General features: G+C 34.1%; 1 protein-coding gene across 6 annotated transcripts in view; it reads left to right on the forward strand.

The window, feature by feature from the left end:
* Positions 1 to 15,223, forward strand: part of ZNF292 (zinc finger protein 292) — a 94,059-nt gene that overhangs the window by 64,668 nt on the left and 14,168 nt on the right. For all 6 annotated transcript variants that reach the window (XM_060616109.3, XM_060616110.3, XM_060616111.3 and 3 more), the window contains 3 exons: positions 2,801 to 3,003; positions 9,333 to 9,469; positions 11,777 to 11,918. In XM_060616109.3, coding sequence (XP_060472092.2) covers positions 2,801 to 3,003; positions 9,333 to 9,469; positions 11,777 to 11,918 — 482 coding nt within the window. The remainder of the gene's footprint in view (positions 1 to 2,800; positions 3,004 to 9,332; positions 9,470 to 11,776; positions 11,919 to 15,223) is intronic.

Consider the following 15,223-nt stretch of genomic DNA (forward strand, 5'->3'; position numbering starts at 1 on the left):
GGCATTCTATGAGAAGAGGCCATTTCTTATTTTCTCAGTTGAACTGGCTAAACATTCATTTACATTGTCATTTTATGTAATCCAGCTCTCTTGACAGGCTCAAATGTGGTAAAACCTGCTTTTCTGTTCAAGTCCATAAATACAGGTAAAATAGATTGAAAGGTTACACACCAGTAAAATTCAGGATATTTTTACTTTTCTAGAATGGGAATGGGAAAAGCAAGGTGAGGAATGAGATGTGCTATGACTAGCTATTCAAGGATAAATATAAAACTTTTTTCGTAAGTCTGGCAAGCACTAAAACAGGTAGTCTTTGAGGTGATGTTATAACATCTGTGATGTCTGGATTGGAGAGGAGTAGAGAAAGATACAGAGGAATGGGAAAAAGGAAAGCAGTGAGGAAGAAATGGAGAAAGGCGGGGGAGAATGAGCATTTATTAGGTTCTGAAATGGGTATTAAGATATAATCTACTTTTGATCCATTTGAACCCCGTGCTTCAGAATTATTTTCCCTTAAAAGTTAATGCCACCTCACAGCTCTTTACTGCTATACAGTGCCACTCTGATTAGAGTAGACACACTAGGGGCATCCTAGTCAGTTAAGCATCTGACTCTTGATCTCAGCTCAGGTCTTAATCTCAGTGTCATGAGTTCAAGTCCCCTGTTGGAGCCTATTTAAAAAATGCCCAGCGTGGAGCCTACCTTAAAAAAAAAAAGTAGACACACTAGTCAAATGTGAATTTTGTTTTCTAATGCCACCACTGTATTAAGCTGGAAGTCAGAGGACCCATTTTTTCTTTCTGGTCCTGGTTCTGTCCTTAACTGGCTGTATGACCTTAGGACGTTACTTACCTTCTGTGAGCCTCAGTTTACTCATCTGCCAAATGATGGAGCTGGACAAAATGATTTGTAAAGTCCCTTCTGCTCTAATACTCTGTATTTCTTTGGAATCAATTTTGCCCTAAGCGTGGCAGTGGTTTCTTATCATTAAAAAAAAAAAAAAAAAAAATCCACGTGCAACTATGTTTTTGACATTTTACAGTATTAACATATATCCTCCTATACATTGAACTAGCACAGAAATTACTTTGTACAATTTGTCATTCTAATTTATATGTTGCTATTTGAGATTTTAGGGACTATTTGAGTTTCTATTCAGAGTGTCATCAGTTTTGTTAAATACTTGCCACCTTTAAATAATTTCTTTGCCACAGTCCTCAGAATTTGTTGATTTTGAGTTTTAATGGGAATATTTTAAGTAATTCCCAGACTTTGTATTGCTGGCTTTTTCCTTTTGAAAGAATGACTAGGAAAGTAAAACTTTTTTAAGTCTGTGACTTATTTATAGCCAGAACAACTTTATTTTCACTTTTTTTTTTTTTTTTTTAAGTTCTCATTTAAAATCTTTACTGATTTTGGTTTGGCAGTGAACTAAACTGTTAAAAGATATTTGCAATATAATTGTCCCCAGTAGAATCATGTGATATTAAAAAAAAAAAGTAATGCTCCATATATGTAAGACATATAGTCAGAGGCACTGTAAAGTTATGTTTAGTTTTATTTCTCTGTGTTCAGTCTTTATACTTTTTGATTTAGTTTAATGTGGCAGAGAGTAGAATAGAAAGTGGCAAGTACAAAGGTCTAGACTTCAAGAAAAGGATGGAATTTGGGTTTCTGTGTTAAAATGCTTATATGCTCATGGTTTTAATACTGAGGAGCCATGATTATACTGTCTTATAGGAGAGTCTTTTTACAGTGGAATACAGGAATATAGTGCAGTTATACCTAAAAAATAAAGGTACTAGTGGGTAGCAAAGGATGTTTAAAAAAGGAAGAACATCTCTCACTTTCCATCTTTTAACTTACAGATTGCTTACTAGACGTATCTTCCAGTCTGTTCATAAAGAGAGAAATTGTGTGTTTTATTTGGAGTATTAAAATTGTATTCCCAAAAGCCTTCCAAAGGTTTCAGGCTAGCCATCACCCAGTAGATTTTTAAACATGATTTTCTCATTGTGATAAAGAAAACAGGGAAGAGTTTAAATTTGCACTGTTAAGATTTAGACTCTCCCTCACAAATACAAAAAGTAAAGATTCTTATTTGTAGTTCATCAAACAGGCAGTAGGAAATTCAAAGACTTGAACAGAGTAGAAGTGTATTATGCTTAAGTGGGTCGTGAGGAAATGTTGAGGTTTATCGGTTAATGTTTTAAAAGTTACAAACCTACGGAAGTTTCAGCAGACTTCACCCACTCCCTTAATTTTTCTATAGATATATAATTTGTTTTAGAACACCTATTAAAGCAAAATAGACCTCACCTTTGTAAAATAAAAAATACATCATCAGTACTGAACACAGTAATTGGTTGAATCTCACCCTCTAGCGTATCCAAGTATCCTTTTGTGGTTACCAGTATGAGTGTGTAATGCTCCAGTACTGCAAACTTCTAGGGATGCTACTTTCTGGTATTCAAGAATAAATGTGAGGAAAAGAATTTAGTATAATTTTAATAGCAATGGCTATTAGAATTCAATACAAAATTATTTTTAAGTTAATTCACTTCATTCTAAATGGTACTCTCAGGTAAAAATATTTAATGCAGCTTTTAAAAGTTAGCAGTGTAATCTCCTTTTGCTTATTAAGGTCAAGTATTTTGTAATAGTGTGACAGTAATAGAAAATTGCAAAGAAAAAAGAGTAGTAGTTCCTGTGCTTAAAAAAAATATATATTCCTGATAAGTATTTGTATTGCAAATGAATTTTCAAATGTTAATAATCTATTATGTCTTGTTTTTTAAAGTGAATGAATTTTTAGCTTTTGAGGGTCCCATCTTGTTGGATATGAGAATTAAACATCTAATCAAAACCAATCAGTTAAGTCAAGCAACTGCTCTAGCAAAGCTGTGTTCTGACCATCCAGAGATTGGTACAAAAGGTAGTTTTAAGCAAACTTACCTTGTTTGTCTTTGTACATCATCACCAAATGAAAAGTTAATGGAAGAGGTGAGTATATTTTCTTTTGTTAGTAATTAATTTTAAAAATGAAGAAGTTAATTTTCAATTAGAATGTCTTTGACTTCTCTTTCTTTTAGATAGTGAGGGACTATTGTCAGTCTTAACTTTTCAGTATGCTCTTGGGTAGTGATTCTAAGCAGCTTTCAGAATTATATGTAAACTGATTTCATCTAGCTTCTGTTTTAAATAATTCGAATCTTTTTACCGCTTTGGTTAAATTATGGGAAAGATGGAGGTAGCTTAACAATTTAGTAGGATGTTTATATTTGTCAGCGGTTGGGCCTTAACTTTAGTTTTACCTGATACTTGTAGGATACTTGTAGATCTTTCTAACTGGCTAATTTAAGTAACTATTGGAATTTATTTGACTTCTTACTAAGAATATGTTTTCTGTTTTACACACACACACACACACACACACACACACACACACACACATGCACGCACACATAATGTATTCAAAAACATAATGTATCCTAGGAAGAAGTTATAAATACAGATAGATAAATGTCTATATATAGGTCGAAATTTTACTTGTATATTTAATGTAAAGCTTTATTTTCTCTGTGTGACACGATATTTTTACTTCTAGTTTGACATAAAACGTAGTATTCATGTATTTGTTTTATACTACAGAATTCTGAGGTAGAATCATGGTCCAAATGGGAATTTGCATAATATAGCCTCAGACAGAAACCTGAACGCCTACATGAGGTTACAGGTTGTAATTGTAGAGGTAATTGTGTGATTTTATTTATTTATTTTTTTTAAAGACTAGAAAATGAAGAGGAAGATGGTAGCCTTGGACCAAGATTAGGTCCAATAAGGTTGTTGTGGATGGTGAGGATAATGAGGATACTGGGAAGAGTGATGCCTGGCATTTTCTAGGCTGGATAGAATAGCTCCCAGGGCTGTAGCCTAGGGAATTATATCATTAGTTTAGACATTGGCTAATCCATAGATTTTTTTCTTTATTTCTCTTTTATCTCAGATAATTGGCTTTTCAGTCTCTATATCAGAGCAAAGTAGGAGACTGAAGTTTTCTTATTAGTTCAGAATAGCTATGCAGACAGTTAATTGGCAGATATATAGTTTCTTAAGATAGCTTTTGAAATGTATTTAACAGTTTTTCTAAAATTCTTAAATTAACTATTGTGCTGCTGCTACATCTTAGATTGTTTTCAACTCAAATAAAGCTTTCATTATCAGTTCAGCTCTTGTCCTTATGTCAATCTGTCCATCCATCCATCCTCCCTTCAGCAAATTTTTATTAAGCACCGTGGGGTTAAATGTGAGTTAAGGCATAAGCCTTGGCCTAAAGAATCTTTAACTTCTAATAGAAAACTTTCTAAACATAGGGTCATTGGGTTAGCTCTGAAGTCTTGTTTGAAGTTGAAGAGTATGAATTTGTAATTTCCAGGAAGAATCTGTATTTCTAACTATCTTGAATAATCAAAAGATCTTGCAATACTGAACCTAAGTTTCCTTTTGGTTTAGTTGAGTAGTAGCAACCCAGCTTGCTCTGGGACGTCCTCAGGAAAATTCTCTGTGAGGACCCCAAGTATCTCTGATATCCTATGAAATGATTTTTTTCCTTCTTACATTAAGCAGATAGAATTAAGGCATTCCATGTTCTTTTTGTTTGTTTGTTTGTTTAATGTTTATTTCTTTTTGAGAGAGAGAAAGGGAGTGGCAGAGAGATAGGGACAGAGGATCGAAAGCAGGCTCCATGCTGACAGTAGAGGGCCTGATGTGGGGTTCAAATGCACAAGCTGTGAGATTATGACCTGAGCTGAATTCTGACGCTTAACCGACTGAGCCACCCAGGCACCCCAAGTCTACACATTCTTGCTAAAAGTCTCCCTTTGCTTAGAGATTGTTTGGTTATTCTTTTATGTTCCTATTACAAACATATAGAAACTTTTTCTTCATTTCCCATGTGAAGTGGGTTAAGATTGGCTGTCACCAAGGTCTATTTTATTTCTGCCCCGGGGAAAAGTAGTCACTTTGGAACAATTGCCCAAAGACAGAGGTGGTATTCTTTCTCTCTCTCTCTCTCTCTCTCTCTCTCTCTCTCTCTCTCTCTCACACACACACACACACACACACACACACATTCATTTACCTTTACTTGTCTGGTTCTTATAAGCATTTGAGGTTTTTACCCATTCCTTATAGTATGGTGGGAATAGATACTGGAAAGAGTCAACCATAGCCTGGATTCTGTGGTCCTTTTGAGGAAATCCTTGTCCAAGTGAGCCAGTAGGCAAGGGATTGACTATTCCCCCAGGATCCTTTCATTGTAATAGAATTAGCAGCTAGCCCTGGTAGATGGCTGAAGAATGGGGCTGAGAGAGAGAGGAGTGTCTGTCTGGCTTCTCTGGAATTACTAGCTTGGTCTGTAATCTTGATAGAGGTATAAAACGAAGTGAGCATTGTTTATTTTAGATCCAGTATTTCTGTTGGTTTTGTCATTAAAATAAACATAGAATTTAAAAAGTAAAATTTTCTTTCTCTCTAATCATCACTTCTCAATTTAATACTCCCCCAAGTAATCATTCAGTTTGAAATTTGATATATAACCTTTCTGATAGTTATATATATATATTTTTCTATATATGTATGCACCCTGGCAGCTAATTACTTTTTCCCTGTTTATTATGAACATCTTTCCATATTGTTCCATATAGATCAACCTCATTCTTATGGCTGCATAATTCCATAGTATGTATTTGTAATAACTTTAGTCAGACTAGGGCGCATTTGAACTATTGTCTTGTGTATATATATCCTTTCATTCCTGTCAGGGGTACACTGGTGGGACAGATTTCTGGAAGTGGACTTCCTGGATCAAGGAATTTTTAAATTAATAGATACGGACTTACTACCAGCCAAAAAAGATTATGCCAATTTATATTCCCATAAACAGCATATGAAATTTCCTCTTCCCTAACACTGGAGATTATTTGTCTTTTAAATTTTTGCTAGCCTGAGAGTTAAAAAAAAAAAAAAGCTTGTTATTTGATTTTATGTTTTATTAGTATGAGAGGTTTACCATTTAAATTATTTTATAGAAGGAAAGCAATTTTATCTTGGTAAGCAAAAAAGACTTCTTAAAATGTGATTAGAGCCAATACATTTTAAAAGTATACTCAGTAAATGTATATAAATACTGGTGAAATGTTCTATATTTTTTGAATACCTGGCATAAAGAGCCATATTAAAACCTAAAAGTCATCTTTCATGTTTTTTTTTTTTTTTTTAATTTTTTTAATGTTTATATCTGCGTGCATGAGCAGGGTAGGGGCAGAGAGAGAGGGAGGCACAGAATCCAAAGCAGGCTCCAGGCTCTGTGCTATCAGCACAGAGCCTGACGTGGGGCTCAAACCTAAGAACCACGAGATCATGACCTGAGCTGAAGTTGGACGCTTAACCGACTGAGCCACCCAGGCACCCCTCATCTTTCATGTTTTTAAAATGGTTTTTCTGTTTTACAAAGAGTTTAGCATAATATGTCTTTAACAGATCATTCTGATTTTAAAAATTTATTCAGTTCTAAATTTTCTGGTACTTAAATTTTTGCTCATTTTTCAAAGCAATAGAGAAAAGATATCCATATTATATAAATAGTCCCTATTTAGGTAAACACTGGTAATTGCTACTTTATGCTGCCTTGGATTTAAAAAAATAATAATTCTTGTTCATTGATGGCTATATTTGACTTGTATTTCACTTTCATAGTTTGAATAGAGCCATTCATTAGTCTAAATACAGTTTCATTTTCCCTGCCATTCTCTTTAGTGTCCTGTTTTTTTGAGAGGACTCTCTAGTGGCAAATCAGGGAAATGAAAGACAGTAAAAATTGTTTTCTTAGTATACCTATAAAAAGTGAGGTTTTCTGTATTATTGAATATGGCAAATGTTTCAGTTGATATGTTGTGTATGTATGAAATAAGTATGTAGAGGCTACCTAACATACAAATATATATTTCTAATGATTAACTGTAAGCTAATGTAAGTAATGGCATTGGGAAAATAGGTTTCCTTATATATAATATACACATTTTACATCATTGGAGCAAGAAGAGTGGCTTAGGTTTTAGAAGAACCGGACAACATGGGCGCCTGGGTGGCACAGTTGGTTAAGTGTCTGACTTCGACTTAAGCTCAAGTCATGATCTCACAGTTCGTGAGTTTGAGCCTCACGTCGGGCTCTATGGACATCTCGGAGCCTGAAGCCTGCTTTGGATTCTGTGTCTCCCTCTCTCTCTGTCGCTCCCCCACTCACGCTCTGTCTCTTTCTCTCTCTCTCAAAAATGAATAAACATTAAAAAAAAAATAGTGTAGAAGAATGACAACAAAAGATCGGTTTCAAAACAAATTAGATTTTCAGGATATAAGATTTTTTTATTAAACCTGAACATGTGAAAATCAATATTTAGCAATAAAGGGCCTCAACTTGCTTGTGCATGGAGAATTCTGAAAAGAATACAGACTTTGAAGCTACATCTGGGTTGAAATCTTGACTATCACTAATTAAGCATGTGACTGAGCAAGTAACCTCTCTGAACCTTATCTCTAAAAAGTTAATAGTAATATCTACCAGGCAAGATATTGTGCAGATTTAGCAATACTATTTCTGAAGAAGCTGGCACAAATAAATAGAAGCTGCTATTATTGTTATTATTAACATGAAAAAGTAAATAAAACTCATAGGTTGACTTCTAATAATTGTCTGTATGTGTGTACCAGGATAATTGTTTAAAATTAACACAGTTTGCAGTAAAAGATAATGTGATTAAATGGAAAGAATGTGAGTATTTGATGTCAATCAGACAAAATTTGATTTGTAGTTCTACCACTTAATTAACTTTTGCAACTTGGGCAAATAATTTGTTTGAACACCACATTCATTGTGTAAAAAATGTTAATTATAATGCCTACCTAGTAGAAAATTTCTGATTAAATAATAAAATATGTCTGACAGTGCACTTAATGTGATATAGATATTTGAAAATATTGTATGATTACATATTGTTCAGCCCCTTTTTAATTTTTTTAAATGAGCTCACTTAAAGATTTGTTAGAAGGAGTTAGAGGCATAGTGGAAAGAGCACTGCACCAGGGAGTTGGAATTCCAAGACTCCAGTTTCACTCTTAACTCTGCCACTAACTTCATAATTCCTTTCAGAAGTCATTGTTGTTAAACACACAAACTCAGAGCTGTGTCTTCTCTTGTTTTAGTGTTTTCTAGTGCAGCTTAAGGTATAGAATGGGACCTCTGAATCTATTCTTATGCAACCTTTGTTCTCAAAGATAAGCCTCAAAGTTATCCTCATTTAGATACTTACTCAGTCCTAAACACATACTTTACACACACACACACACACACACACACACACACACACACACACACACACACACTCTTTCTCACACTGACATACTCAGAAGTTGATGAGGAGAGACGTAAGATCAATAAGGAGGGGCATGGTTCCCTCTGTGGTGCATGGGTGCCAGTGCTCTGTATGGTCTTCAATTTTTTTTGGCCATTTGTCATTTATAACATGTTGGAATTAATCTTTTTATTTTGTGGAACACTGGTGATTTGTGATTATGTGATGTTTGCCATATTCTTGTTTTACAGCAAATGCTTGTAGAGATCATATGTAAGTTCTGTTTATGTAGTAAATCATTGTAATATGATAGTAAATTTTAACTTTTCAAAAAATAAGCAATAAGATGTGTGTAATTAAATGAAGTTGCCTTCATCTAGGTTATACTTATGTATGCATGGCTGTTGACAGGCTTTGAGATGAAATGAATTGATATGAAAAGAAAAATGAGATTTATAGAAAGCTGAGTGAGTTTTTAAAGGTAGTATAACTACAGTATAAAATGTTTCATATTATACCTTTTTCCCTCAGATGAATAGACACTTTATTAGTTTATATCCAGTAGATCTCTGTGTCTTTCTGCTGATTCTAATGCTTTTTAAATTACCAGATGAAAAAGGGGAAAAATACAGCTTTTCTTTTTCAGTATCATAGACTAGATTAATGGGTAGAGGGTACTTACAATGAGCATTAGTTTTTTACATATAGATATTTGTAAAGTTCTTGAAAATAGTTGGTTTTTGACTTGAAAAAAGATTTCTTTATTGAAGCCTAGTAATGACAAACTATGAATTGATAGTATATGAGTATGAGGTTTTACTGATAAAAATGATCTGTAAATATCTAGTGAAGATTTTAACATGTATTGCTATATATCCTAATACAAACCATTTTATGGCATATTTCTGTGTCCTTTTTCTGTAGATCTCAGAAGTTGATTGCAAAGATGCACTAGAAATGATCTGTAACTTAGAATCTGAGGGTGATGAAAAAAGTGCTCTTGTCTTATGTACTGCATTTCTATCACGTCAGCTCCAACAAGGAGATATGTACTGTGCTTGGTGAGTTGATTTTATTTTGTAAGGAAAACTTTGTTAAACAAAAAAACAAGATAGGTTGTGAGAGTGCAGAGAGCTCAAGAACATATTTTTAATCTTTTAAAGTCTTAACAAGACAAAAAGCTTATTTGCAGTTATTACATGCTGTGTAAACTGTCAACTAATTCATATTATAACTTAAATTTTTTTTTCTATTAAGGACCACACAACTCCTTAGTATACCAGTAATGATTGTATAATGATTAATAGATATTAGAAGATGAAAGAAAGGTTTATTTTATCTGATGCCACAATAACAATTTTTTCAGATATGTAAGCAATCTATGATTGAATGTCTGTATTTTTTCCCTCTGCATATTATACACTTTCAATTACATAATTAGCTGCTAATCATTCGTGTATAGAAATATAGTTCATTTTCTGTCTGTGAGATATTTTACTTCACTAACTTCTTCAGTGCACATTACTTTATATGATACATTTTCAATTCTGCAAAGCCTGTTCTATATAATCTTTTGGGAGCTTGCAACTAATGGAGCTGTTGACCTCAGCTGATTCAAAAATCTGAAGGTCAGCTGTCTTAAATTAATGTGTTAGCTAAAGCTGACAATCTGTTCAGTGAACAGCATTATTAGTCTTAAGTGTTGTATTGGTAATATGGGAACACAAAATTTAGTTTACAATATTCTAACATTTAAGAATTTTTACCAAGTGACTAACACATTACATACAAATGAATATGGAACAGGCAAGCTAAATAAATGTGTAATTAAAGAAGAATAAAGTTTATAAAGGTTTTCTGAGCAGCTGTGAGTTTTGTTATGAAGGGAAAATCATAAATGCAGGACAGAGAGATTGATATAAAAGGCAGGTAGGAAGATTCTGAAGGGAGAATAAATAACATGCATATACTACTGAGGACAAGTATATTTTCTATGTAACATTAATAGTAGTGACTAAGAAATTAAGTGTGCTATTGCTTTAAAAAAGGCATCAAAGTCTGGATTTCATATGACCAACACAGGCAATCTATTATAAGGTCTTAAGAAGGAAGGCAAAGTAGAAGTTTATGTGTAAGAAATGCTGTTTAATACAAGTAATGGAGAAAAATGGGTTGGGGGCTGAATGGTGAGGGTAGAGTTGGGATGAAGAAGTGGCAGGACAGAGCTGAGATAGGAAAATCAACTAGAAAACCAGTACAACAGTCCATCTGGGAAGTTATGAAGGCTTCCTTATGGATGTTGGATGGGGCGAAAAAAAATGACGATAGCTGTGTTTAGGATAGTAAAAAGCAGGGGCTGATAGGGTCAGTGATAATGATGCATTAAATTAGAAAGATGGTGAACTGGAAAGAATGTTAATCATCTTTTTCATATATTAAGTTTCAGGTTTCAGAAGAGATCAAAGTGGAGAAGTCTTATAAAGAACTAGAGAGGTGAAAGTGGTCAAGACTGGAGAGACAGATTTTTGAAGTCCTCCATATATAGGTTAAAATCCAGTAAATGAGCAAGTTGTTCAATTGGGTGGTGAAAGAGCAGAGTTCCTAGAAGTGCAGACTGAGGAAATAATAATAGGAAAGGCATGTATTGAGGAGAATACTTGGTGAAAAAATTTGAAACAAGGAAGAAGATTTTTGTGTAAATTAACCACAGAGGACAGAAGAGAAATAGGACAATAGGTAAAAGGGAGGAAAATTCATCATTTCAGTAGGATTATTTTCTATGAAAGATACATTCTAATTGCATTTGAAATCAATTTTAAAGTCCATTTTCAAAAATTTCTTTATTTTACCAATTTGACAGAAATTAGTTAAATTACTTTCTTTTGGGTTCTGTGTGATCATTGATAACATTTAATAATATTAAATTTAAAATTTTAAATTTAATTGACCAGTTGGTCAATTTTAAATTTAAGGTAGAAGATAAATGAAATGCTTTTTAAAATATGCCATTGATATATATGTATATGCATTTTATGTATACATACATTTTGTACTTTATTATATAAAGTCACAGATGTGACTCAGAGTTACCATTTGTATACTTTTAGTTTAAATGAGAGGTGCTTCATTAGTGACAGGCAGTGCTTCTCCCTGAGATTGAAAAATATCAGTCAATAAAGTGATAAATCATATCCTGATTTTATTTAGTCTCTAAAAAATTGAGATCTATTTTATATTTTATTTAAACTTAATTTCACATGTAGAATTGGAATCTAAAACCAGCTTTAATTTCAGATGTAATGACTGGGCTGACATAGTCCATGATTGTTACGTTATTGTTCCAACTTATTTTTTTTTCTTTTTTTTAGGGAACTCACTCTCTTTTGGAGTAAATTACAGCAAAGAGTAGAACCATCTATACAAGTGTACCTAGAAAGATGTCGTCAGCTTTCTCTGTTAACCAAGACGGTGTATCACATTTTCTTCCTGATTAAAGTTATTAATTCTGAGGTAAGAATAATCAAGCTATTTTTTCTTAATTTAAGATATATAAATAATCTTTAATAAAAGACATTATTTTGGCACTTCTTCCAGTGATTTTTGTTTATTTCATTTAGAGTGCTTTGCTTTCCTTATTAGTCTAATAATAGAGATTTGCTATAGAGAAACTTAAAAATGCAAATGAGAGCCAGAGTCTTGCTCTTGGCCTGAAGAAGAGTAATATTCTAGTATTTTATCATTCTATAATTTTTACTTCTTTGTGTTCTGCTGTTTTGATAGTTTGGCTCTGTAGAGATTCAGAAAGTGTGAAGAGAAACGGAGAGATAGCTTCCTTTGTTGGTAGTTTGGCAGATTACATTGTCTAAAAATCCTTTTTCTACAAAATGCCCCAAAATACTTGATGACATAAACATTTCTATTGATGTATAGCATCTGAGATTGCATGAATGTTAGGGAGGGGAAATCCTTAGGCTCAAAATGAAGAAGAACCTAAAAACTGGAGCAGAAAGCTTGAGCTGATGCTGGGCCCCTCCTGGCTTGGGTGGGGATTAGGGTATGTTACTACTTGTGGTAACTAAGGGGTTTGAGTTTTAATATGCACATGGGGGTAGGAGATAGCTTTATGGGGATAGGAGATAAGTTCTTGGGCTCGGCCCTCTCATGTTAGGGAGCTGAAAGTGAGTTCCCCTGTCCCCCTTCCCCTCCCCAACCTTGAAGTCCTATAATTTCACTGAAAAAGTAGACTAGAAAAATACTACTTTTTATTTAACACAGATAGATGATAGGAAACTTTGTGCATGTCCAACTGGGCTGTGGGTCACAGAAGGAAAAAAGTTTTCTTTAGGAATTTGTACCCATAGGTCTATCCTTACACAGATTTGGGGTCCAGATTTACCCTGTCTGTATAGTCCAGAAATCCCCATGTTGAATAAGTAATGTTGAAGAAGGTAAGGGTGGAACTGGGCTGGTAACAGCTGGGATACCTGGCAGAAGCAAATGCAGAACTTTGGAGGGACATACCCTCAATGTAGGATTCTTAGATAAAGTCCTGCTTAAGATGAGTTTGTGATCAAGATTTACAGAACATGAAGCAGTTTGTCATGAGGGAATTCTGTCAGAGAGAAGTAACAATAGGATTAAACATGAAAGGATAGAAACTATAAATTACATATATTTGAAGACATAAGTAAATTTAACCACCAAGATTTATAAAGCATATGAAACAACATGACATGACTAAATTTCGGTAGACAAAAAGAATAGAATTATTTGCCTAGTAGTTTAACACAATTATGGAAAATTCTATAAAATACATGTATTTAAAGACATAAAATAAGGGATTGAAGTATAAGAAAGACACTATCAAAATGATCAGATTTTAAAGAGTCAGAAGAACTTTTACAAATAAAACACAAGTCATTGAAATGAAAACAATAAGTAGATTAAACAAATTAAATACAACTGAAGAGGCACGTAATAATCAGAGGTTGCCTATGTGTTTCCATTTATTTATTTAAATTGGAATCCAAGTTTTATAAGATTAATTTATTTTCTTATAGCATAACCCTTGCAGTAATGCAGTTGGTTCCCATTTTAAATGTACACAGAAGACACTTTCCATAGTTGCTACGTTGCATAGAATGGGATGCCAAACAGTGTTTAGGAATCCTTACAATCTGGTGTGCAGCATGACAAGAAGTATTTTTTAATTCATGTGTAGTTTTGTTTTTTTTTTTTTGAAAGGAGGGACCGAAAGATACTCTTCTGTCCCCCTTTAAAAGTAACTTCTTAAATCTGTCGTTGGTCCATAAATTTTACATATATCTTCACTTTTTCTCCTGAAATAATTTCTTTTCAGGAGGAAAGAATTTCTCTCAAAGTAAAGGACAGGAATGAATCCTGCTTTCCAGTTTTTCCTCTATCAGCCTTGTTAATTCATTCTGATTTTCCATTTTCTATATTGTAGTGTTGCAGTTAAAAGAAAATGAACTTAAAATAGTAAGTTTCTTAAAAAAATTAATGTGCAATTTTAAAACATAGGTTGTGCCACTAGTGGCTTTATGTCTCACTTAAAGAACAGTGTAGCAAAGTAGAAGGAGCTTGAAATCAGAAGCCAGACAAATTGGGTATGAAACTTGATGTTCTGTTGACCACCTGTTAACTCTAACCACTTTGTGTTACATTTTTTAAAATTTTATTTTCATTTTTATTTATTTTGACAGAGAGAAGGAGAGAGAATCTTAAGCAGCCGCCATGCTGAGCATGGAGCTCGATCCCATGATCATATGATCATGACCTGAGCTGAAATCAAGAGTCAGATGCTCAGCTGACTGAGCGACCCAAGCGCCCCTCATTTCTTAATTAGATTAATTAAGGACGTTAAGTAAAAGTGACTCTCCTCCATCAAACTTACACCCCACTTATCAGGAGATTGTGTTGGAGAGGGGAAGAACTTGGACAAGAGCTACACTGTGCATTGTCGTAGCCAGTAGCCACATTTTAGGGGCTCAGTAGCTCCATGTGGCTAGTGACTACCATATTGAATAGTATAAAAAAGACTTCCATCATCACAGTTCTGTTGAGTAGTGCCTTTCTGGAGAGACTTTGGATTCAGAAGTAAAGCACCTATATAAAACACTTATAAGCATGAATAATAGCTTAGAGAGTTGGTCAGGGGAGCACACCTACTGACAAGAATAACTTGCAACTTGCTAATTACTCTGCCCCAAAAATCTTGTTTCCCATTCCATAAAAATTTTTTCCCTTTTTTACTTTTTGAAATCTGATCAAGCAGAGGTTTTATCTTAAAACTAGAATCCTAGATTATTATTAAGGACCAAAAGAGACCTTAAAATTAATGCTATAGTGACTAGGTTCTAGTAAAACTTCTCAGTTTTCACATGATGCAATTTAGTCTCAAGGTCAGTGATTTGGGTTACCTGGTGGCCCTTTTTAAAAATTCCAGGAGTGGGGCACCTGGGTGGCTCAGTCAGTTAAGCATCCAACTTCAGCTCAGGTCACAGTCTCGCGGTCCGTGAGTTCGAGCCCCGCGTCGGGCTCTGGGCTGATGGTTCAGAGCCTGGAGCCTGTTTCACATTCTGTGTCTCCCTCTCTCTGACCCTCCCCCATTCATGCTCTGTCTCTCTCTGTCTCAAAAATAAATAAACTTAAAAAAAAAAAAAATCCAAGAGTTAGGGGCACCTGGGTAGCTCAGTTGGTTGAGCATCTGACTCTTGATTTTAATTCAGGTCATGATCCTGGGGTCATGGGAGCCTGCTTAAGATTCATTCTCATTCTCTCTCTCTCTCTCTGCC

This window comes from Panthera onca, chromosome B2 (assembly GCF_046562875.1).
Source record: "Panthera onca isolate mPanOnc1 chromosome B2, mPanOnc1 haplotype 2, whole genome shotgun sequence".
Classification (NCBI taxonomy): domain Eukaryota; kingdom Metazoa; phylum Chordata; class Mammalia; order Carnivora; family Felidae; genus Panthera; species Panthera onca.